The 25,691-nt window shown below is 45.1% G+C and overlaps 1 protein-coding gene across 1 annotated transcript in view; it reads right to left on the reverse strand.

Moving 5' to 3' along the window:
* Positions 1 to 25,691, reverse strand: part of fbn2b (fibrillin 2b) — a 175,173-nt gene that overhangs the window by 63,301 nt on the left and 86,181 nt on the right. Inside the window, exons 13-24 of the mRNA XM_060941303.1 lie at positions 14,446 to 14,565; positions 14,181 to 14,306; positions 13,930 to 14,052; positions 11,788 to 12,063; positions 11,469 to 11,522; positions 9,255 to 9,380; positions 7,915 to 8,040; positions 4,376 to 4,492; positions 3,215 to 3,352; positions 1,902 to 1,952; positions 1,630 to 1,755; positions 1,249 to 1,476 (exon numbers count right to left, since the gene is read on the reverse strand). Coding sequence (XP_060797286.1) covers positions 1,249 to 1,476; positions 1,630 to 1,755; positions 1,902 to 1,952; positions 3,215 to 3,352; positions 4,376 to 4,492; positions 7,915 to 8,040; positions 9,255 to 9,380; positions 11,469 to 11,522; positions 11,788 to 12,063; positions 13,930 to 14,052; positions 14,181 to 14,306; positions 14,446 to 14,565 — 1,611 coding nt within the window. The remainder of the gene's footprint in view (positions 1 to 1,248; positions 1,477 to 1,629; positions 1,756 to 1,901; positions 1,953 to 3,214; positions 3,353 to 4,375; positions 4,493 to 7,914; positions 8,041 to 9,254; positions 9,381 to 11,468; positions 11,523 to 11,787; positions 12,064 to 13,929; positions 14,053 to 14,180; positions 14,307 to 14,445; positions 14,566 to 25,691) is intronic.

The raw sequence follows: 25,691 nt of genomic DNA on the forward strand, positions 1-25,691 counted from the left end.
ATGGCAGTAATGCAACACTGTGGATGCCAGCTACCGTAAAACCCAAAAGAAGAAGCAGGTAAACCTGCGCATGCGCACACGGACTTCCTCTGTCTGCTTGACTGCGCGAAGCGAGCGATTTCATGCACATTATTTGCTAGGGAATCCCCTCAAATTATATAACTTCCCAGCTACAGAATGGCCTGGGTTTTTTTTAGATATTACAGAAATAAACATGTATCACAATGACCAACTTTCAGAGGGAACTAAATTTCACCGATTTTATGAAATCAAAAGGCCGTCTAGCTTGAATCAGTCCATATTATCTGTTAATTGTTAATATAATTAGGTTTGAAAGTTTCTGACACCCTCCATTTAAGCATTTTGTAAACCTATGGAATGGATCTAAGTGAAGTGAGAAATATTTGTTACTGTTTATCTCATCTCATCATCTCTAGCCGCTTTATCCTGTTCTACAGGGTCGCAGGCAAGCTGGAGCCTATCCCAGCTGACTACGGGCGAAAGGCGGGGTACACCCTGGACAAGTCGCCAGGTCATCACAGGGCTGACACATAGACACAGACAACCATTCACACCTACGGTCAATTTAGAGTCACCAGTTAACCTAACCTGCATGTCTTTGGACTGTGGGGGAAACCGGAGCACCCGGAGGAAACCCACGCAGACACGGGGAGAACATGCAAACTCCACACAGAAAGGCCCTCGCCGGCCACGGGGCTCGAACCTGGACCTTCTTATTGTGAGGCGACAGCGCTAACCACTACACCACCGTGCCGCCCCTGTTACTCATCTCATCTCATCTCATCTCATTATCTCTAGCCGCTTTATCCTTCTACAGGGTCGCAGGCAAGCTGGAGCCTATCCCAGCTGACTACGGGCGAAAGGCGGGGTACACCCTGGACAAGTCGCCAGGTGCCCCTGTTACTGTTTATTTAATTGTAAAAACTTCATAAATGCTTTAAATATTTTTTACCAGCCATTCTGTTTTGTCTATGACACTCATCCATGGGCTCAAATGGAAGTGTATTTATGGTGTCATTTATTTTACTATTATAATTAAAATTAACATTTTGTGAACGCTAGTTGTCTTGATGCATTGTATATTGTGCAGTCTATATTATGACATCTTTGTGCTCTGATGTTCATTAGAATCTGGGAGCTGCCATGATGCGAAAAATCAGTCATGACTACAGCAATGAATATGGAGCCATATGTAAAAAAAAAAACGAACATCAGTTAGAGTAGCACCTTTGTAGAAGGATCTGCCTGTGACGATGTCTCCTCTGCTGGCGAAGCCTGTGCCTCGAGGGCAGATACTCTTGTACTCTGGGGTGCTGGGTTTAGGGCAGGCCTCACAGTCTGCACCCCACGCTTCACCCACTGAGCAGCAGCACATGTCCAAGCGGTAACGTCCCGGCAACGGCTCACCACATTCATCCTCATCCCATTTCAGATAACACTGCTCACTGCGGATATCTGAACACACACACAAACAAAACACGACTGATATATACAGTGTGCATGCACATATATATTAGTGCATATTTGATGTAGCTGATTTCTATACATCACTTTGGACTACAGCCGCAGCTAGAAAAAAATTAATAAAACATAAACCGGTATTCTCACCAACACAGGTGCGGCCACCGTCACCCAGCGTGAGCCCCTCGGTGCATTCGCAATGGAACGAACCATGCGTATTCACGCAGCGTCCGTTAGTGCACACACCCGGGAAGACCTCACATTCATTAATGTCTGACACAAGGACAGAGACAGAGCCTCAATCAGCTGATAGAGAGTTTTGTGCATGTTCAACTGGGAGTGTGTTTGTGCCTAAGTAATAAGCTTGCAAAGACTGTATTTGTATGTCCAGAAAAACAAGTGACTTCAAGATATCGTACCTTCACACACAAGTCCCTTCCTCCGAGTGAGACCACGAGGACAGTGAGCGTCTACAGAAGAAAAAACAATTGTTATTAAGAACAACATTGTATTAATGGCGTGCTGTTTTTTGTGCTGTGTCAGGACCGCAAGTTAGCTGTAAAACTTAATGCAGAACTCCAGTGGTGTTGAAAGAAATTTAAATAATGGCACCCTCTGCCAAAAAGGTGATGTTTTCAGTGCAGATTTTTGGAGCGGATCCAAGTCACAGATCGGACTGAGAAATTTGTTTTCACTTTCGATAACGTTGCGAAATACAGTATTTGGCTTTGGCAGAAGACTGCGCTCAAAAATGCCATACTTCTTAAAATCCAGTAGATGGCAGTAAAATTCAATAGCAAAAAAAAAACATAGCCAATGTAGAAGTGTGATGCCTCCATATCACAATCCATATTCACAGGTACCAGTATTCCTCTGGGACACACATACCCCTTTTCCACCAAATCAGTTCGGGGCCAGTGCTGGTGCTGGTGCACAACTCGTTCAACTTGCAAGCCAGCTGAGAACCAGTTTGCTTTTCCATAGCTCGCGGTGCTAAGGGAAGCCACGTCATTACGTCACTGTATACGTCAGTTACGTCGTTGTATACGTCAGTTACGTTGCTATGTTTGTATAAACCTTGGCGCGAATATCGAAGCAAAAACTACACGGAAGAAGCAGCAGCAACAACAACAACAACAATAATAATAATGGATGACTTTGCGTTTGCACAGCTGCTGCTTCTCGTCGCTTAAAAATGGCGATCTTTCGCGGTCGTTATTGTTGTTGGTCTTAACAACTCCGCCCCCCCGCTGACATAAGCGGTTCTTTCCTCTGGCCCAGCAGAGAGTTGGTGCTAGCCTGGAACCGTTTTTTCTGGCCCCAGAGCCAGTTCTTTGCCAGTGGAAACAGAAAACCCAGTTCCAAACTAAGCACTGGCCCCGAACCAGCCCTGGAACTGATTTGGTGGAAAAGGGGCAACATACAGGCACATAATTATAAAAATTTTGAATAATATATCCAGACATATAAACTGTGGTTGCAGTTGCAGATTTGCTTATCATAGAAGAGTCGACTATTGTCCTTGACGGATGTCTGTGCTCCCCGACTGCCCTTCTAGTCTTGCTTGCAGCAATCTCTTTTTAGTTGCTGGTTATGGTTTCATTTATTTGCAGGAAAAGATCTACTGAGCAATACAAACAAGCCTTCATGATTTTACAGTTGGGTTGTAGGTTTCTCGCTGCATCTGTGTGTATATCTATATGTGTGTGTGTATATATACACGTGGACTCACTCGCTTCACATATTTCACATGGACTTCCCCATGCCGCGCCCAGGGTGGAGCAGCACTCCGATTTGAGTGTGGCTCCGTTGATGTTCACCTCACAGTGGCCATCTTGAGCATGCAGCCAGCAAGTACCTTTCATACTCTCTATATGAGAAACAGAGAGAAGTGAGAGTCTGAGAATGTGTGTGTGTGAGATTGTGTAGAGCTGCTCTTACCGTAAACAAGTTTTGTTACTTGCTGAAGAATATCATATAAATAACACTTCAACACTCAAATAACACTCATTCACAAGGACTTCATCTTCACCATCGAATAATAACTTATACGAAATAGATAAAACATGTTCATTAACATAGAAAATATAATTCTTGATATGGTGAAGTTTACTATAAGGAAATGTTTATTTCACGTTTATGGAAGGTGTCTCCTGTGTCAGCGCCTTGTAATGATCAGTAAAGCCTAGGTCACAACCGGACGTACGATTTTTTTGGCCGTGCGATTTTTGGCGTTTCCCAAATCGCTGCGTTTTTTTGGTTGTGGAGAAAGATGCATGTTGGCCGTAAGTTTGTCTTGCAACTTAAAAAAAAAACGTAAGTGCCCGTAGAGTTTGTTTGACATGACAAAGAACCTCTGCGGCCGGTCTGCGGCCAGTCTACGGCTCGAAAATCAGCACGTCACACGCGCGCCCTCCGTGCGTTTCTTGCACGTAGACCGGCTGTAGGAGCACGTACGGCCGGTTGTGACCGAGGCTTAAGTTTTCTGGCACAGGACAGAGGAGATTATGCTAAATTGTTTTAGTGGACGTTCCACAACATTATATGTAACCATAAATGGATAAAAGCATGCTGTGTTGTTCATAAACAAATTAAGAATTGTAATTGTTGGCATATTGCTATGGCATAAAAGAAATAACACACTTATTTGGATCACTTATGGTTGGACCACCACCAGCCTGTCAAGAATTGTTTTCCCATAATAGCACTCCCCTACTTTTTATTCTTTACACGTAACCTGAGAAACTCCCGAGACTAAAAAATGTTTGACTGGCAGTGTAATTCAACATAATATAATTGATAATAAATACATGTAATTACATGTAAAGGATTTCCTGCTGGTTGAGGAAAAAATATCTAGTATGAGCATAAAGAAACACAAAGATGTTCTTACCCACGCAAATGTTGCTGGAGTCTAGCTTGCTGCCGTGAGAACACTCGCAGGTGAAGGAGCCAGCTATGTTCCGACAGATTCCGTTGATGCAGGGGCTAGACTCGCATTCATTAATGTCTGGAAGACAGAGAAACGGTCAGACACTGTGACTGTGTTTGTCTGCCTGGATAAAGCAGACATGGAAAATTGCGGATCTAGCACGTAAACCCCCAGACAAAGGCAAAGATTTGGGATAGCACTGCAAAAATCTTAGCAAGTGAACATAACCCGAATAAAGGAAAAGTTATCTAATATTTCTCATCATGAGAACATTATATAGAGGATATTACACGGTGGCGCAAAGATATCAAGCTTATCATCGAGTGGTGAACGTATATTTCACGAGTGAGCAAAGTGAATGACTGATATATTTTTCTACATGAGAAGATAAGCTTCACATCCTCGCACCACCGTGTAATGTTCTTTGTATTATACAGACACATCCACAAAAATGCAAGTTAATCAAAAGAATTTTAATTTTGAACCGGTTCGCCATTTTGACAACGCACGTCAAGTCAGCAGGAAAACACTTGGAGTGATGTCATCGGAGTGAAATATCGGGAAATATGTCACTCAGACCCGTGATGTATTTCGTATGAAAAATATGTTTTTTTTAACACGAGAAGATAAACTTCATATCTTCAAGCCAATGTGTGATGTTCTTTTTATTATATAGACCCCTTCGCAGTAAACGTCATTCATACGTAAGAGGAAATTGCGCGCGCAGCCTGGACCCAAAAAAGACTCAGCGACGGTAGAGACGAGAAGAAATATTTGGAAGAAATGCCTAGTTGTTGTGTTGTCGGGTGTCAGAATCATAGCAGTGATGGGGTTAAAATGTTCAGAATTCCAGCAGGATCTCACCCATTCCAAAAAAATCGCCGACGTCTATGACTACAAGCCATCAAACGTGTAGACTGGGATGAAAGCACTATCAAAAATGCGCGGGTTTGCAGCGCCCACTTCATCACAGGTAAGATCAGGCTATTTATTAAATCTTTCTTTTTTATTCTTTCTAGTCTTCGTTTATTGATGTAGCAAAATACTTTGGTAACGTTTGTCTGATTAGCTGGGTCATAGTTACACAATGTAATGAATATTGTTAGCATGTTAACTTAGTTTTGCATGCAATTTTGTTTGTAGGAGAGCTCTCGCTTGACTCAAGCAGTCCAGATTTTGTGCCATCATTATTTGTGTATGCCGAAAATCACAATTTTAAAGCAAGGATGGAAAGGTAAAATTGTGTGCCCTCACTCTAAATGCCAACTTACGTTGACTGCTCTAACCTAGCTCCCGCCCCGTTCAGTTTCATTTCTGCTCTCTGCCTCTCGCTTTTTACGCAGCTCTGATTTCTCTTAGCTGCACTCTTTACACTATCATTCCTTTCATGCCATTACCTCCTGCAAATTGCTGTTTAGTGTTGGTATTTGCTGTTGTAGCTAAAGCCACATTGCCATCACATCACTGGCATGATTTGATTAAAACAAAATGAATATGAATGTCCCATTGTTAATCAAGTTGTAGTCTCGCTGTAACCAGAATGTTGATGGCAGGCTACTTTTGTAAATAGGTTTTTTTTTTTTTTGAGTTTGACATTTTTTGTAAATAGTATGACTGCCTTCAGGTATCAGAGGAAAATGAGGAGGGAACTTACTAACATCGTCCGTCCACTCTTTAATTAAATACGGATCCTGTAGGCGATGTCCACTTGTTAGAGTTAACTTATTTATGTAGCATTCTCGATCTTGTAATGACAATTGTTTTGCATAATCTGACAGCTCATAATGCCGGTCTATGGGCAGCGCCATTGTTTCTGAGTCCAGGCTCCACGCGCATCCTGGCAACGGCCGGTTTGTTTACAAACATGCGAAGGGGTCTATAGACACATTCACAAACAAAAAGTATCCAAATTTATCAAAACAATTCATTTATTTCCTCACGAGTGAAATATATATATGTTATTTACCAGCTGGGAGGTCCGTATGGTGAAATACCGTGACCGAGGTCTTGAAAGTACTGAGCGAGGCCCTCTGGACCGAGGTCACGGTATTTCACCATATGGACCGACCTTAAGCTGGTAAATAATATATATATTTTTTCCTTTACCAAATTCTAACAGAAAACGAGAGCGCCCGAAAGGGAAAACCGAGCCGAGCCGCCATTTTGAATCCTCATTCACGGCTGTAATGCAAATGGCTTCCTCCTCGGTATACAAGTGCACTTCCATGGCAGGAAAAAAACTACATTTTGCCACCTATGTAGTCCCCTATTTATACAAATAGGAGTCATTCAGGATTCAGCCATGTTTTTGCTCAGCGTTAGCAAGTTACAGGTTTTTAGCTTTCTCCTGAAATGTTTTATTTTATTTCTTCTCCCTCAGGATAATAAAACTCGTTATCACTATCCATGCTGTAAAATTAATGTTATTCTCCTGAGAAATGCGAAAATATATGTTGACAAAAATTGCTACTATGTTTGTTCTTGTTGTGAACGAGCAAGCCGCCAGAAGTCCGTAACCAGGGTCCGTAACCGGGGTCTGTACTGTAGGATACGGACCCGCTCGCCAGCCAATCAGAGCACAGGATTTGATGGAAACCGGGCCGCGAAAAAAATAAAGAAATTTATGTCACGGTTGCCAGTCTCCATGTCCCAGATGTAGTTTGTATAAAAAATATGAGTGGTGTATTTCCCAGTAACACACTCGTGTCCATATAATATAATAAAACATGACACCGTCAAGCTTATTTACTGCTGTAACTTTAAGATTAAAATAGCTTGTTTGCTGTTTCTAGAAATAAATGTTGGAAATAAGCAAAATTATCTGCCAGGAGAATCAGATAATTTCAAGCATGGATGAGTACAAATATCTACAAATAGTAGTAATAATCTAATATTTGTTTAAAAACAATCTAATTAAGACAACTATTCATTGAACGTGCCTATATTTAACATGCTTTTCTTGCTAAGATATCATCTTTTGCAGTTAGCACTTAGGGATGGGTGATATGATGATATAATATAGATATCATAATAAATTGTCACAATATAATTTTGTAAGATATTATGAGTATCACCCACCCCTACTAGTACTCTACCAAAAACATTTCATGGAGTCAGAATCCTGCTCGCTCTGACAGCCATGTCTGATTTTACTATTGTTTCCAACTCCAATAAACTATGTCCCTGTTGTCACTTCCTCTTTTAATCAGACTGTTTTTGCATTACCTGCACCGACGCATAATCATAAAAAGATGCTCTCTGATGCTCTTACGCAGCAGTCAAAAAAAAATCTAAGTAATAAGCAAGCTACAAGGATTAAAACAATTAAATGATTGAAAAAGGAACAAAAATCAAATAAAACCTGCCTTAAAGAGTCATCGCTGATCATTTTGAATGATGTCTGTGTTACATTTTTAACCATTTCACTGGTTACAGGGTTACAGAGCTACACAGGCAGGCTGGGTTGTAAAAAGCATTGAAATTGTGAAGTGAAAAGTCACCTTCACACGTCTCCGAGTCGGATTTGAAGATGAAACCTTTGGGGCAAGAGCAGGAATAGCTACCGGGCGTGTTCCTGCACTGGCCATTATCACACAGCAGCCGGTTCACCAGACACTCGTCCACATCTGGAACGTACAGAAATCCACCAATGAATAACAATAAGAAAAAAAAGAAAAGAAAAAAAAGGCCTTAGCACCTTAGTGTTGGCATTTCATAACAGAAAGAAATATTTTCATTTAGAAGTGGTGTATGGAGTGGTCGGACAGTACTACTAACAGAAAGCTACCCGTGTGTGTGTGTGTGTACTGTACATTATAAGAATAAAGCTTGTAAAATTGATATATTGTGTGTAAAGTAAATAAAGAACCCGCAGTGTTAATGCATTTCACAAATGATCCAAAACCTCTGAACTATGACACAATTTTAATTTGCCAAAAATACACGGAAACAAAAATAATACTGTAAGGTTATTACTGATGCAAAAAAGGACCCTCAGCAAAGTCCATCCATCCATCCATCCATCCATCCATCCATCCATCCATTATCTCTAGCCGCTTTATCCTGTTCTACAGGGTCGCAGGCAAGCTGGAGCCTATCCCAGCTGACTACGGGAGAAAGGCGGGGTACACCCTGGACAAGTCGCCAGGTCATCACAGGGCTGACACATAGACACAGACAACCATTCACACTCACATTCACACCTACGGTCAATTTAGAGTCACCAGTTAACCTAACCTGCATGTCTTTGGACTGTGGGGGAAACCGGAGCACCCGGAGGAAACCCACGCGGACACAGGGAGAACATGCAAACTCCACACAGAAAGGCCCTCGCCGGCCACGGGGCTCGAACCCGGACCTTCTTGCTGTGAGGCAACACCACTACACCACCCTGCCTCCCCTCAGTGAAGGCTACTCTACTAATTTCCAATCATATGTATTCCATTTTTCTATAAACACACTGTTTATATGAATTTTTAAAAAGAAAAAGATGCATTTTATGATTTGTAATGTAACTGATTCATCCATCAGTTTCCAGACAACTCATTCCAGTAAGAGATCTGCTGCTGATCTCAATCACGATAGCTGACATCACAGGTCATAAAAAGTTTCTCCCAAGACAGTGATAGAAACATAGATATATGTTCAGTGATCAAATCTGTTCCGATCACACGGTGTGCTGGTTCCACGGAGGCCAGTTTTCACATCCTGTGTTGAAAGGAGTCGCTGTATGAATACCTGCTAATGCATTTTCTTGTTTAAACTGATGAGTTCCAGTTGACTAAAATGACTGGATGGAGCTAATTTCAACACAGATAGCTGGACAGGAGTGATCACTCACCCACACAGTTCTTGCCACTGGTGTCGGGCTCCCAGCCGAAGTCGCAGATGCAGCGGTAGCTCCCACGCAGGTTCTCACACACCCCGTTCTTACAGATGTCTGGGTTCAAACCGCATTCGTTGATGTCTGAGAGGCAACAGATGTGAGAACTTTTTAAAAAATGAAGAAAGTGTATGGCCTGTGGACACTGCGCTCATGAATATTTTTAATCACAAAAAAAATGATGCAAGTTATGACAAAAATTGTTTTTCGTTAAAAATGAATGATTGACCTGGATGTTTATCACCAATTACTGGGTAGCTAGTAGCAAGAAGAATGTAGACTGAAGATCGCCATTAACCCTTTGATGCAAAACATATGCACACCCCTTCTAATGCACAACATGGGTCAAAAATGACCCGCATTCATTTTCCAGGTTATTTCATGCTGACTGAGTTTTTCTTTGCTCTATCTTTTGAAATCAATTTATTTTATGATTGAATATTCCAAGTATTCTTTAAATATCTTGTTTTTAATTACCACAAATCATTAATTTAATTTTTTCTTTCCTACTTTATGAACAAAAATACTTTTTATATTACTACACATGGGTCATCCAAGTGTGATTTAAAATTAAATGTCTTAATACTATAATAATAATTTGTTTCAAGTAATTACTTTAGCAGTGAATGGGGCCAGTTATTTATTTATTAACTATGTAGTTAGCTAAGCCAACTACAATAAAATTAGCTAACTAAAGTAGAATATGTCAACAGCTCGGTAGCTAATAGTAATTACTTGTAACTTTCTGACAAGTAATCTACTCACTCTCAAGGTAACCTAAACATAATCAATTTTTTTCTAAGGTAATGTTAGAACCATTGAAAAACATTACTTCCATGTATGAGATGGGCAAAGGGCGCTGTGCTGAGCTGTGAAATGTCTGACACAAGCACAATTCACAGTTCCCACCAAACGCTGTAGTAAATGCATGCGGGTCGGTTCTGACCCATGTGTGTAAACTTGATGTAGAATTACAAAAGCTGTGCTTGTTCATAACTTAAGAAAGGAAAAATAAAAATGATGATTTGTGCTAAACAAAAACAAGATCTTTACTGCATATTTGGAAAAGTAAATGACAAAATGAATTTATTTCAAAAGTATATCATAGAAACACTCAGCCATACATGAAATAACCTGGAAAATGAATGCAGGTCATTTCTGACCCATGTTGTGCATTAGAAGGGTAGTGATACAAAAAGGGTTTTATTCAAAAAGTAAGAAAGGAAAAAATAAAATAAGGATGTATGATGATCAAAAACAAGTTAATTGAGGAATACCTTGAATACTGAATGATCTCTCATCTCATCATCTCTAGCCGCTTTATCCTGTTCTACAGGGTCGCAGGCAAGCTGGAGCCTATCCCAGCTGACTACGGGCGAAAGGCGGGGTACACCCTGGACAAGTCGCCAGGTCATCACAGGGCTGATACATAGACACAGACAACCATTCACACTCACATTCACACCTACGGTCAATTTAGAGTCACCAGTTAACCTAACCTGCATGTCTTTGGACTGTGGGGGAAACCGGAGCACCCGGAGGAAACCCACGCGGACACGGGGAGAACATGCAAACTCTGCACAGAAAGGCCCTCGCCGGCCCCGGGGCTCGAACCCAGGACCTTCTTGCTGTGAGGCGACAGCGCTAACCACTACACCACCGTGCCGCCTACTGAATGATGGAATTAATTTATTGCAAAGATATAGAAGATAAAAACTCAGCTGGGTCACTTTTGACCCATGTTTTGCATCAAAGGGTTAATGCCTGATGTACTGCGAATGTGGATCACTACATGCTTTTTAAACAGAACAAGAGCGTGACAGTAAAGGAGGACAGCATGGAGGCTAAAGAATTTTACAGGTGCTGCATTCACTCAGAATTTATTTCCAAGTATGACGATCCCATTTGTATTCTTTTATGAAAAGATAAAAAGGTTCCGGTGTACATATCTTAACCAGAGAATAACCTGAAACAGAGTCGACTTGTACTTCCAGGCTGACCCTGTTCGTGCTGAAATGTGACGCAGTGGGTATCTTTTCATTTTCAGAAATATTAGATTTCTAGATTTTGTGGTTAAACAAGTAGAAACCAATGAAAACAAGTCAACAGTGACTCGTTTTTATTACATCGTTCATGTGCGTGTCGAGTATCATTGTGTATTTATAAACTCACCTCTTCCGTCTATCGTCATGCCGATGCCACTGCTGCAGAGAGCCTGGAACTCAGCTGGGAAGAACAGGGGCTCAGTGAACTCTACTAATCTATCACGCACATCAGCTCAAGGCTAAGCTATCATTAAGTACTGAATAAGCACTGTATAATCCTTTTCAGTTATGCTTTAATCCGGTTGATAAATGTTAAAAAAATACGTCTTCCCATACTTTTCTCTCATCGATAAATGAACATTTTTTATTCAGTTCCACCTCTGAGTTCATTAAAATCCACAGAACTGATGAGATTATATTTGAAAGCAATGATCTGGAATTTTTACCTGAGTTGCGAGCAGGGCAAGGTTGACATGGCTGGCCAAATCCGTGCTCAGGACTGGCGCAGCAACACTCCGACTTGGTCACGGCACCAGGGAACGGCCGCGAGCATGTGCCCATCTTGATTGCACCGTAGCAGGTGGTGCGCATGTGTGTGTCCACACAAACACGGCCATCCAAGTCAATAGCCAGCCCGGGCGGACACTCGCAGCGGAACGAACCCTCCGAGTTCAAACAGCGGCCGTTCATGCAGATACCCGCTGTCTGGCATTCATCGATGTCTGTGGTGCGATTAAAAGGAATCAGGAATTCATAAGACAGGTTCTATTTTGAGACTCAGTTGGCAGCTGTTGCATGGCTGTTAAGCCTAGGTCACAACTGGACGTATGATTTTTTGGCCGTGCAATTTTTGGCGTTTCCCAAATCGCTGCGTTTTTTTTTGTTCGTGGAGAAAGACGCACGTTGGCCGTAAGTTTGTCTTGCAACCTGAAAAAAACGTAAGCGCCCGTAGAGTTTGTTTGACATGACAAAGAACCTCTGCGGCCGGTCTGCGGCCAGTCTATGGCTCGAAAATCAGCACGTCACACACGCGCCCTCAGTGCGTTTCACGCGCGCCCTCCGTGCATTTCTTGCGTTTTTTGCACGTAGACCGGCCGTAGGAGCACGTACGGCCGGTTGTGACCTAGGCTTTAGTCAGAGAGAACGGTCTGTCATATTAAAAAGTGATAGTCGACAGTTCATTCTGACCTTCCATCATGCATCTGTCAGACATATGGGGTTTTCTCAGGAAAACTGCTAATAGCATGTAAAGGAATTTGCCAGCGAAAATTCACGCAAGTCCACTACTGAAAAACAGCTTCGGCCAGAAAGGTTTTACTAGTCAACCAGACCAGCTAAAAGAAACAAAGGCGCTAATATTTATAATTACAAAATGTTAGCTAGATTTAGCGAATGGCCAAACGTAGAACTTATATTTACAATATGCTAATATTAGTAACAACAAATGACCAGATAATAATCAATCACTAAAATACATGTTATTTTCCATCTCAGTCATTTCCAACACATTGGATCATTACTTCTTGTGGTATCAGTCGCATAATTGTATGGATGATTTAGTCTAGAGATGCTCCTGGACATCAGGGGTAGGTTTCCCAAAAGCCTCTTAACGCAAAGAGCATCTTAACTAGGAGAGATAGCATTCATTGTGCTGCTCACGTTACCATTTCACAATGATCTTTGTGCTACGAGTTTCCGTTTCCGGTTGAGAGTACGTCGTGCGTATTCTGGCTGCCGCTTCTCACCAGAGCTTTTTATTTGATTTTCTCTCCTTTTATTTATTTATTTTGTGTGTGTGTAGTTTGATGTTTGCTTTTGTTTGAGTGTTTTTGTCCGCTGGTTGTGGTGTAGCTCCGGACCCAGTTTTGGGCGTCGGTTCCCTCCAGGCCTTGGTCCACTGTGGGTGATGCCTGTGCTCCTAGCTATGGACTGCAGTGAGCTCGTTGCTCATTTTAACATCGTGGTTGTCCAGCGTTCTGTGCTTTAGTGCTTGGCGTGATGTACCGAGCGATGTTGCTCGGTGGCGTCACGGCGGCTGTGCAGGCGGTTTGGGACATACCAGCGCTTTGCGTAGTGGTGCATCTATGCTCACTTTGTGGATCCACGGCACAGTGTTCCGAGTGATGTTGCCCGGCGGTGTCGCGGTGGCTGTGCTGGCGGTGTGGGGCTTGTTTTTGTCCACCTTTTGGTGGGACTGTGGCTGCTACACCATTGGAATGACATCCTGACCTCTATTTGGTGGACCTTTTTTTTTTTCCTATAATTGTAAAGCGACCCTGGGTTTTGAGAAAGGCGCTATATAAATTGAACTTTATTATTATTATTATTGTTATTATTATTGCGACGCTTTTGGGAAGCTCAGGCCAGATCAGTTGTGTTACATGAGGATTAGGAATAAATTCTCCAGATGTCTAAACAATCAGTCCCTGTGCTTAATTCCATCAATTTAAAGTCAAATGTGATCAATAAATTTAGTTTACAAACCAAATGGATCGCTTTAAAAAAATCAGTAATATCATAAATTTAGGTTAATGCTTGAATCAGATTTTTCACTGAACTATTTTCGAGCCTAAGTCGCTTCTGCTCACCGACACAGTAGCGTCCATTTGGAGCCAGGGTGAAGCCGGGTTTACAGATGCACTTGAAGCTGCCGTCCTCATTGATGCATATGCCATTCAGACACATGTTGGTAGTCGCACATTCATCATGATCTGCAAAAGAATTATAGCTAACACTAACAACTTAGCAAATAGCAAGAAGATACTCGATTAACTGTGAAGGCTAGAATAAGATGTGATTATAAATGACATCCTGAGGGGGTGAGGGTTTGGATCCTCACCTATACAGTTCTTCCCATCAGGACTGATCTCAAAGCCAGCATTGCAGATGCACTGAAAGCTTCCTTCCGTGTTCACACAACGGCCATTGCGACACATGATTCCGTTTACGATACACTCATCAATGTCTGAAACAATGAACATTAGGAGAGGATGTTAATATTTTATTGCATACATGTGAATCATTGCCTTATAAGGTCAGTACAGTCTTGTGGAATGTTGGTGAGTTCTTCACAGTTACATATGGATGCATTTTACACGTCATACCAATGCAGGCCTGCTTGGTAGGGGTGCCCTGATACCCCTCATGGCACTTGCAGTGGTATGAACCCGGGGTGTTAACGCAATCTCCGTTCACACAGGGGTTACTGCTACACTCGTCCACATCTACAAGAGAAAGAGGAGAACAAAGTCTCATAACATGAAAGGCCTATAGATGGCAGCAGAGGAGAGGGGAGGAGAGAAGAGAAGGAAAGAGACTCCGCTTTACATCAGGTCTTATTACACCATCCCATTATTTTCCGATAACAGCATGTCTCCAAGTCAGAGATATCCACTAGCACCAGCGACCGGCGGTTTTCTCCGCCTACACAGATGGTCTGCGCCGGCTACTCGATCCCAGAAGGAAAAAAAAAAACCTTGCCTTTCAATGTTCAAGCGATTTATCTTGTCTCCGCTGCCCATAATTTTTGCTGCAAATCCGATTATTTCACCACGAAATTGTCTTTGATTTGGGTCATGACAGGAAGCTATGCCATATTTGTTGATCGATTCTCACGCTCTGATTGGCTGAGACAGACCATGTGACCATGCTGTAGTGCATGTTACAGAGCCTGGCAGCATACTACAGAGGGTAACTGAGAAAGCCAAGCAGACAAAAATCTGGAGGGAAATCTCATTCTCATTATCTCTAGCCGCTTTATCCTGTTCTACAGGGTCGCAGGCAAGCTGGAGCCTATCCCAGCTGACTACGGGCGAAAGGCGGGGTACACCCTGGACAAGTTGCCAGGTCATCACAGGGCTGACACACAGACAACCATTCACACTCACATTCACACCTACGGTCAATTTAGGGCACGTTTACATTACGTCGAGTCAGCAGATCATCAGATTAATGTTCTTAAAACGATTCGCGTTTACACTAAAACCGTTAGCCGTGCACACAGCAACGCCAATACGCGGATACGCTCGGCTCCGCAGGCATCCTGCGCTCCAAATCACTCCGCCCTGAACAGCGAGTGCCCCCTGGAGGGTGCGCACTCCGGCCCTGCGCAGCTCACACAGCGCGCGAGTGAAGTGCACAAGCCACGATTCGGGACTGAGCCGCTGTGTGTGAGATCCCAGCGCATATCACTTACTACTTGCAAGTGGAAGGATGGCAAGCCTAAAGACAATCATAACTACACAATGGGCAGTATTTGCATCAGTATTTGCAGTATTTTCATATTTTTATACTCTTTAATGAAAGGTGATACAAGGCGGAAGTCCGCGCCGTTTTTCAGCAGTCGCGTCACATGACCAACGCCAGCGAATCAGGAAGGTGGATGTCACAGTGACGTTGTCCAATGAGACGCCAGCTAGAGCTCAGCACAGCGTATCCGCGTATTTTGAATGTTTACACAGCACCGGAGCTGACACGATCTGGATTGAATACGTGGACCCTGGCGGATTCCCGTTTCCCGGCGTTTCCAGGCGTTTTAATGTAAACGGACAGTGCATCCGCGAAGAAAACGAGACAGATATGGTCTAGTGTAAACGTAGCCTTAGAGTCACCAGTTAACCTACAGTGGTGCTTGAAAGTTTGTGAACCCTTTAGAATTTTCTATATTTCTGCATAAATAGGACCTAAAACATCATCAGATTTTCACACAAGTCCTAAAAGTAGATAAAGAGAACCCAGTTAAACAAATGAGACAAAAAATATTATACTTGGTCATTTATTTATTGAGGAAAATGATCCAATATTACATATCTGTGAGTGGCAAAAGTATGTGAACCTTTGCTTTCAGTATCTGGTGTGACCCCCTTGTGCAGCAATAACTGCAACTAAATGTTTCCGGTAACTGTTGATCAGTCCTGCACACCGGCTTGGAGGAATTTTAGCCCGTTCCTCCGTACAGAACAGCTTCAACTCTGGGATGTTGGTGGGTTTCCTCGCATGAACTGCTCGCTTCAGGTCCTTCCACAACATTTTGATTGGATTAAGGTCAGGACTTTGACTTGGCCATTCCAAAACATTAACTTTATTCTTCTTTAACCATTCTTTGGTAGAACGACTTGTGTGCTTAGGGTCATTGTCTTGCTGCATGACCCACCTTCTCTTGAGATTCAGTTCATAGACACATGTGCTGACATTTTCCTTTAGAATTCACTGGTATAATTCAGAATTCATTGTTCCATCAATGATGGCAAGCCGTCCTGGCCCAGATGCAGCAAAACAGACCCAAACCATGATACTACCACCACCATGTTTCACAGATGGGATAAGGTTCTTATGCTGGAATGCAGTGTTTTCCTTTCTCCAAAACTAACGCTTCTCATTTCAACCAAAAAAGTTCTATTTTGGTCTCATCCGTCCACAGAACATTTTTCCAATAGCCTTCTGGCTTGTCCACGTGATCTTTAGTAAACTGCAGATGAGCAGCAATGTTCTTTTTGGAGAGCAGTGGCTTTCTCCTTGAAACCCTGCCATACACACCAGTGTTGTTCAGTGTTCTCCTGATGGTGGACTCATGAACATTAACATTAGCCAATGTGAGAGAGGCCTTCAGTTGCTTAGAAGTTACCCTGGGGTCCTTTGTGACCTCGTCGACTATTACACGCCTTGCTCTTGGAGTGATCTTTTTTGGTCGACCACTCCTGAGGAGGGTAACAATGGTCTTGAATTTCTTCCATTTGTACACAATCTGTCTGACTGTGGATTGGTGGAGTCCAAACTCTTTAGAGATGGTTTTGTAACCTTTTCCAGCCTGATGAGCATCAACAATGCTTTTTCTGAGGTCCTCAGAAATCTCCTTTGTTCATACCATGATACACTTCCACAAACATGCGTTGTGAAGATCAGACTTTGATAGATCCCTGTTCTTTAAATAAAACAGGGTGCCCACTCGCACCTGATTGTCATCCCATTGATTGAAAACACCTGACTCTAATTTCACCTTCAAATTAACTGCTAATCCTAGAGGTTCACATATTTTTGCCACTCACAGATATGTAATATTGGATCATTTTCCTCAATAAATAAATGATCAAGTATAATATTTTTGTCTTATTTGTTTCACTGGGTTCTCTTTATCTACTTTTAGGACTTGAGTGAAAATCTGATGATGTTTTAGGTCATATTTATGCAGAAATGTAGAAAATTCTAAAGGGTTCACAAACTTTCAAGCACCACTGTAACCTGCATGTCTTTGGACTGTGGGGGAAACCGGAGCACCCGGAGGAAACGCACGTTGACACGGGGAGAACATGCAAACTCCACACAGAAAGGCCCTCGCCGGCCACGGGGCTCGAACCCGGACCTTCTTGCTGTGAGGCGACAGCGCTAACCACTACAGCACTGGAGGGAAATTACATGCATATTTTACAAATATTTTACAGGGAAATGGTTAGTAATTTATTAGCTGAGAATGCACCAGAAACCCCCAGAAGGCATGTAAATTTCAAAATTTTCTGGTGTGTGTGCATGTCCCCCAACATTAGTGCACCCATGCTGCTGCAAATTCCACAGCCGCCTACTAATTTTTTTTTACCCGACTACTTCAGATTTTCTGGAGAACCATGCCAGGTGTTTTAATTCTTATACACCTTTAAAACTCTTTTGCTCTGTTCTTCACTCCACACAAGCTTTTTACTAGAGCTGTCAAAGTTAACACGATAACGCGCTAACGCAAATTCCTTTTAACGGCACTAATTTTTTTAACGCATGCCTGTTCTGTGCCCCTCCCCTATACTTTGGGAAATCAAGAAGTGGCATAGCATGAGCGAACGATGTAGCGAGTAGCTGGTCGGCATAAATCGTGATAAAGTTCACTTATGTACAGAATCAAATTGTTGCATTCTGACTGTTTACATAAAATGTGTGTATATTTTTACATGCTTTTAGGCTAACTCACAACCCGCCGTACGTGCTACTATGCCCGTAGAAAACCGTGTTTGAGACTTGCACGACACTTGCATGTGTTCAGTGCCGTAGAAGGTCGCAGACTGGCTGTGGAGACTTTTGGTCCTGCACATGCAAATTCTACGGGTCTTGCAAAAAATCAAGAACGCATATACACTACCGTTAAAAAATTTGGGGTCACCCAGACAATTTTGTGTTTTCCATGAAAAGTCACACTTTTATTTGCCACCATAAGTTGTAAAATGAATAGAAAATATAGTCAAGACGTTTTTCTGGCCATTTTGAGCATTTAATCGACCCCACAAATGTGATGCTCCAGAAACTCAATCTGCTCAAAGGAAGGTCAGTTTTATAGCTTCTCTAAAGAGCTCAACTGTTTTCAGCTGTGCTAACATGATTGTACAAGGGTTTTCTAATCATCCATTAGCCTTCTGAGGCAATGAGCAAACACATTGTACCATTAGAACACTGGAGTGAGAGTTGCTGGAAATGGGCCTCTATACACCTATGGAGATATTGCACCAAAAACCACACATTTGCAGCTAGAATAGTCATTTACCACATTAGCAATGTATAAAGTGGATTTCTGATGAGTTTAAAGTGATCTTCATTGAAAAGAACAGTGCTTTTCTTTCAAAAATAAGGACATTTCAAAGTGACCCCAAACTTTTGAACGGTAGTGTACTACGTATGGGACCTGTACTCCTTTAGTACGCCTGAACCAAGTTAGCAGCAAGGCTAGTAGGGGCGTTGAGATGACAGTAAAACGCACGAGTGACGCACGGTCATTGTACGAGTGACGTGCCTCAGAAGTACTACGCAAGTACTCCACATTTGCTATTTGTGCGGCCCCCAAGACAGAAGTACATCTCACTTTCTACCCCTATGTGCAGCGTGCACGCAGCGCACGCGACCCGCACGCGACACAAGGGGCAAGACTCTGGGTGTATATTGGGGAGGAACCAAGGAACCGGTCATGTAACGTGTAGCATTGTAGAAGGGAAGAAGATGGCTGTCGCCATACCGCCGCAACGACTGAGGGAGTTGGACCCTTATAGGCAGATGATAGAAGCTGAGGAGCAGCATGAAGCGATATTGTTCTTCAGCCAAAAGACAGACGCAGAATGCTGCAGACACGCTGGTTTTATACCCACTCCTGGCTTGCGTCACATGCAAATCATGAGTGATTGTCACGTGCTAATCACGTGCGTCACACATGCTTCACAAGCGTGGCTCGTACTCCTAGCGCAGGAAACTGGTAAAATGCAAGTCACACGCACTGATGACGTGCGTCAGACATACGCTTTCCACGGGCTAACGGCGCAATTTTTCCCACGCCTCGAGGAAGTCAGGCGTGCAACCTGTACTTGACAAGTACTTTGCCCGTACTCCTCCCTCAAACTTTCCCCCAGGTTCACCACGGCCCTGCGGTACGGCTGGGAGCTACCAAACCCTGCGACCCATGCGTGTCCAAAACACTTACGGAAGGTTGTGAGTGTGGCATTTGATGATCCAGAGGGGAGAAAAGAAGACGTGTTAAGGTCCAGGTGTGTGTGTCTCTAAGCGTGCAGGCTGCACACTGGAGTGAGTGAGAGAGTTTGTTTTATTCTGGGAAATTTGTGAGTTATGTAAAAAGTGTTTAAAATGCAGTTTTTGCTCATGAATGTACTGTATATTTACCAGTGAGTTGTTGCATTTTACTGGAAAACCACTGTATGAGCTGTGTGGCTTAACAAATGTATTTATTTGGGTTTTGCATTTTTATTTTCTTTATTTAAAGATAGCCACTACTGTTGTCCAGAGTCCACATCACTGAGTTTGTTTAGTTTATTTTACTGCATAGTTTGAGTCTGGGGGCGGCACGGTGGTGTAGTGGTTAGTGCTGTCGCCTCACAGCAAGAAGATCCAGGTTCGAGCCCCATGGCCGGCGAGGGCCATTCTGTGCGGAGTTTGCATGTTCTCCCCGTGTCTGCGTGGGTTTCCTCCGGGTGCTCCGGTTTCCCCCACAGTCCAAAGACATGCAGGTTAGGTTAACTGGTGACTCTAAATTGACCGTAGGTGTGAATGGTTGTCTGTGTCTATGTGTCGGCCCTGTGATGACCTGGCGACTTGTCCAGGGTGTACCCCGCCTTTCGCCCGTAGTCAGCTGGGATAGGCTCCAGCTTGCCTGTGACCCTGTAGAACAGGATAAAGCAGCTACAGATAATGAGATGAGATGAGTTTGAGTCTGGAAGTTAAGTACAAAACGAGAGGAAAATACTATATTGTTTTGCTCACACTGAATTGTGCTTAAACCCTCAAAATTATAAAGTTAACGCTGCTTTATTGTTTAAATGCAGTGGGGGAATAAGACACCCACAAAAATAATTTTTGCTGACCTGGCCACATACATTTGCATAAAGCAAGCATATTTGTCCACTCCCACTCCCCAAAAACTTGAAAAATATCCCTTTAAAGGAACAGTCCACCGTACTTCCATAATGAAATATGCTCTTATCTGAATTGAGACGAGCTGCTCCGTACCTCTCCGAGCTTTGCGCGACCTCCCAGTCAGTCAGACACGCTGTTACTCCTGTTAGCAATGTAGCTAGGCTCAGCATGGCCAATGGTATTTTTTGGGGCTGTAGTTAGATGCGACCAAACTCTTCCGCGTTTTTCCTGTTTACATAGGTTTATATGACCAGTGATATGAAACAAGTTCAGTTACACAAATTGAAACGTAGCGATTTTCTATGCTATGGAAAGTGCGCACTATAATGACAGGCGTACTAACACCTTCTGCGCGCTTCGGCAGCGCATTGATATCTGAGCTCCGTATCAATGCGCTGCCGAAGCGCGCAGAAGGTGTTAGTACGCCTGTCATTATAGTGCGCACTTTCCATAGCATAGAAAATCGCTACGTTTCAATTTGTGTAACTGAACTTGTTTCATATCACTGGTCATATAAACCTATGTAAACAGGAAAAACGCGGAAGAGTTTGGTCGCATCTAACTACAGCCCCAAAAAATACCATTGGCCATGCTGAGCCTAGCTACATTGCTAACAGGAGTGACAGCGCGTCTGACTGACTGGGAGGTCGCGCAAAGCTCGGAGAGGTACGGAGCAGCTCGTCTCAATTCAGATAAGAGCATATTTCATTATGGAAGTACGGTGGACTGTTCCTTTAAGGTACATTAAGAACAGATGAAAAAAATGTGTAATTAATTTGTGATTAATCACGATTAACCATGAGTTAACTCTGGGCAATAATGCAATTAATCGCAATTAGATATTTTAATCGATTGACAGTCCTACTTTTTAAGTTCTATTTCGTTTCTACTGACCGCCAGAGGCGGTGCTTTCAGCACATGGATATCCATCACACGAACGTGCAGGTCGAGTAATAGTAACAACAAAGTCACGTGTGACCTGGGTGACGTCACCCCGTGACCCCGGCATAAAAGACCGGTAAACCCAGGAAGTGACCTCTTACATCTTCTCGCGTTTGCAGGTTGCGAGTTGGATTGAAATTTGGACAAAGCGCTGTGGTAGTTTCGTTACCCGTAGGGTTGGGGCTGTGCTTATGCACCCTCCAAGAAACTGCGCTAAGTCCACCAACTCTTTTCTTCTTGTCATTATATTCGTATTGATTTATTACTCCGTAAGCTGAGCGCTCTCGCTCGGTGGAGTTAGCTGATTAGCCCTCCGGGGCGGTGTCCTCACCGCTGGAGGCCGGCTTGTTTTCGCTTCAGGTAAGCGGGTTTCATTATTTAAATTAAAGCGGCGTTCCTCTCGCCGCTGTTTATCAGTTCTGCGGCGCTCGGCGCCTATCCTTGTTAATATTATTAACCACCTTGTTTTGTGTAGCCTCGCCGCCGGCCTGTTCACAGGCCGGCTGTCTTGTGTGTTGTATTCGTATTGATTTATTACTCCGTTAAGCTGAACGCTCTCGCTCGGTGGAGTTAGCTGATTAGTCCTCCGGGGCGGTGTCCTCACCGCTGGAGGCCGGCTTGTCTTCATTCAGGTAAGCGGTTTTCATTCATTTAATTTAAAGCGGTGGTTCTCGCCGCTGTTTATCAGTTCTGTGGCGCACTGCGCCTATCTTTGTTAATATTATTAACCGCCTTATTTTGTGTAGCTTTGTCTCCGGCCTGCTCACAGGCCGGCGGTCTTGTGTTGTATTGTTTGTTACTCCGTTAAGCTGAGCGCTCTCGCTCGGTGGAGTTAGCTGATTAGTCCTCCGGGGCGGTGTCCTCACCGCTGGAGGCCGGTTTGTCCTCATTCAGGTAAGCGGTTTTCATTTATTTAATTTAAAGCGGTGTTCCTCGCCGCTGTTTATCAGTTCTGTGGCGCACTGCGCCTATCTTTGTTAATATTATTAACCGCCTTATTTTGTGTAGCCTTGTCTCCGGCCTGCTCACAGGCCGGCGGTCTTGTGGGTTGTATTCATATTGTTACTCCGTTAAGCTGAGCGCTCTCGCTCGGTGGAGTTAGCTGACTAGCCCTCCGGGGCGGTGTCCTTGCCGCTGGAGGCTGGCTTGTTGTCGCCCAGGTAAGCGGTTTTCATTCATCTAAATTAAAACGGTGTTTCTCGCCGCTGCTTATCAGTGCCGTGGCGCACGGCGCCTATCCTTGTTAATATTCCCGACCACGGGTGTGTTCGCCCGGTCGTTTTTCATTACCGCCTGATTGTTTATTTTGGGCTGCTTACTTGGGGTGTTCTCGCCCTATTTTTTAAGTTCCCTTCTGCCAGCCAGGCGTCATGGACCTCTTCTCTCGCTGCGCCAACTGCCGGTCCCCCTCGAACCGGAGGACGGCCACCGCGAGTGCCCCTCATGCCTGGGTATTGATCACCTGCGGCAGGGGCTGACGGACATGGCCTGCGCAGACTGCATGTGCCTGAGCATCCAGCCAACGCTGAGGGCTGCATTGGCCCGTCTGGGGTTGGACACGCCCCGGTGGCCCAGCATCAGAGCGCTTTCTTCAGAGGTCCCACATAGCCTTCCTCGTTGTCTGTTCCGCCCTCGGCCTCATACATCGAGGAGTTACAGAGGTGTTGGGCGGACCCTAGATGCCTTCCCACCTCCCTAGTGACTGCAGGGCCCTGGCGGCAATGCAGGACACCCCTACCTATGGCCTCCTGCAGATGCCCAACATTGAGAAGCGGCTTTCATTCATTTAAATTAAAGCGGTGTTTCTCACCGCTGTTTATCAGTTCTGTGGCGCACAGTGCCTATCCTTGTTAATATTATCAACCGCTTGTTTTGTGTAGTCTTGTCTCCGGCCTGCTCACGGGCCGGCTGTCTTGTGTGTTATATTCGTATTGGTTGTTACTCCGTTAAGCTGAGCGCTCTCGCTCGGTGGAGTTAGCTGACTAGCCCTCCGAGGCGTGTCCTCGCTGCTGGAGGCCGGTTTGTTGTCGCTCAGGTAAGCGGTCTTCATTCATTTAAATTAAAGCGGTGTTTCTCGCCGCTGTTTATCAGTTCTGTAGCGCACGGCGCCATCCTTGTTAATATTCCCGACCACGGGTGTGTTCGCCCGGTCGTTTATTTTTTATTTCCGCCTGATAGTTTATTTTGGGCTACTTACTTGGAGCGTTCTCGCCCTATTTAAGTTCCCTTCTGCCAGCCAGGTGTCATGGACCCCCAGACGCTGGAGGGGACGAGCGCGGCATCACGGGAGCTGTGTGACGCGGCTCCAGGCCTTTGCCTACTCGTCGCGGGAACTGGGCCGGCTGATGTCGTATCTCACCCTCGGCCGCCAGCAGATATGGCGGGCACAGTCCCCTCTGGCCGAGCCCGACCGGCGTGTGCTGCACTCTCTCCCTGTTGTCCCCGGGGAGCCGTTTGGCGAAGCCACTCAGCAAGCCCTGGATCGGAGTGCCCAGGTCATCTAGGCGTAACAGCAGTTCGCTGGCCCCCGCCAGGCCCACCACCATGGCAATGCTGCCCAGTCCTTCAGGGGGCCCACACCGACTCTGTCTCGGCCACGCACCCGCCAGGAGACCAGACGGGTTGATGACTTTCGCCACCCCACCACCTCCCGGACCCGCGGTGCCGCCCCCTACACCCAGTCCACTCCTTGTCGCCCCCATGGTGACCGACGGGGGCGCTCTGGACGGCGCTGACATCAGCGCGCCGGCGGTCGGCCGCTTTTCCAGCGAACAGCTCCAAAGCTGGAGAGCGTTGACCCCTGGGTGCTGGTGACCCTCACCGAGGGTTACCGCATCCAGTTCTGCCGCCGTCCACCACGTTTCATGGGGTCAAACACCACCGTGAGCCATCCGGGGAAGTCCCTCGTCCCCCGGCAGGAAATCGCCACCCTCCTGGAGAAAGGAGCAGTCTCTCCCGTCGACAGGCAGAGACAGCAAGGTGGGTTCTACACCAGGTATTTTCTGGTTCCGAAGGACGGCGGTATCCGCCCGATCCTCGACCTGAGGTCCCTCAATTCCCACTTGAGGACCATGAGATTCCGCATGCTGCGTACAGTGGATGTCTTACACCACATCCAGGCGGGCGACTGGTTGTCACCTTTGACCTGAAAGACGCCTACTTCCATGTTCCCATTGTGCCACACCACAGGCAGTTCCTGCGGTTTGCCTTCGAGGGCCAGGCTTTCGAGTTCAATGTTCTGCCCTTTGGGATATCGCTGGCACCCCGTGTGTTCACCGGGTGTGCGGCAGCGGCATCGGCACTACTTCAGGCAAGGGGTTTGCGTGTCCTGCCCTACCTGGACGACTGGCTTGTCTGTTCACGGTCAGCAGCTCAGGCCCGCACCAACATCGCGACTGTGCTCTCGCATGTCGTAGAGCTGGGGCTCAGGGTGAATTACAAGAAGAGCTCGCTGGTGCCCAGCCGGGAGACGACTTTCTTGGGCATGCACCTGGATTCGAGGTCGTTGATGGTAACTCCCTCCCAGACAAGGATTCACAACATCCGCCTACTGCTTGGCCGCTTCGGACGGGGTAGGTCACTCGCCCTGAAGACCTTTCAGCGCCTGCTGGGCATGCTTACGGCAGCCTCCTCTCTGGTCCCGCTGGGACTTCTGGACTTATGCCGCTTCAGAGGTGGTTCAACGGTCTCCACCTCCACCCGGTGCTGCACGGGCGCAGCACATCAACGTGCTGGAGCTACGGGCTGTGTTCCTCGGCCTACAGCACTTCCTCCTAGGCCTGACCGGCAGACACGTTCGGGTGCGGACGGACAACGCTACGGTAGTGTACTACATCAACCACCAGGGAGGCACAAAGTCCCTCCAGTGCTTGGAAGTGGCTGGCCAACTTCTGCGGTGGGCCCATCGACATCTCTTGAGCCTGCGTGCCATGTACTTGCCAGGCACTGCCAACAGGGCAGCAGATCTGCTGTCCCGCCAGGACCCCGATCCCGGGGAATGGAGACTCAACCCAGCGGT

Source organism: Neoarius graeffei, chromosome 15 (assembly GCF_027579695.1).
Source record: "Neoarius graeffei isolate fNeoGra1 chromosome 15, fNeoGra1.pri, whole genome shotgun sequence".
Taxonomy (NCBI): domain Eukaryota; kingdom Metazoa; phylum Chordata; class Actinopteri; order Siluriformes; family Ariidae; genus Neoarius; species Neoarius graeffei.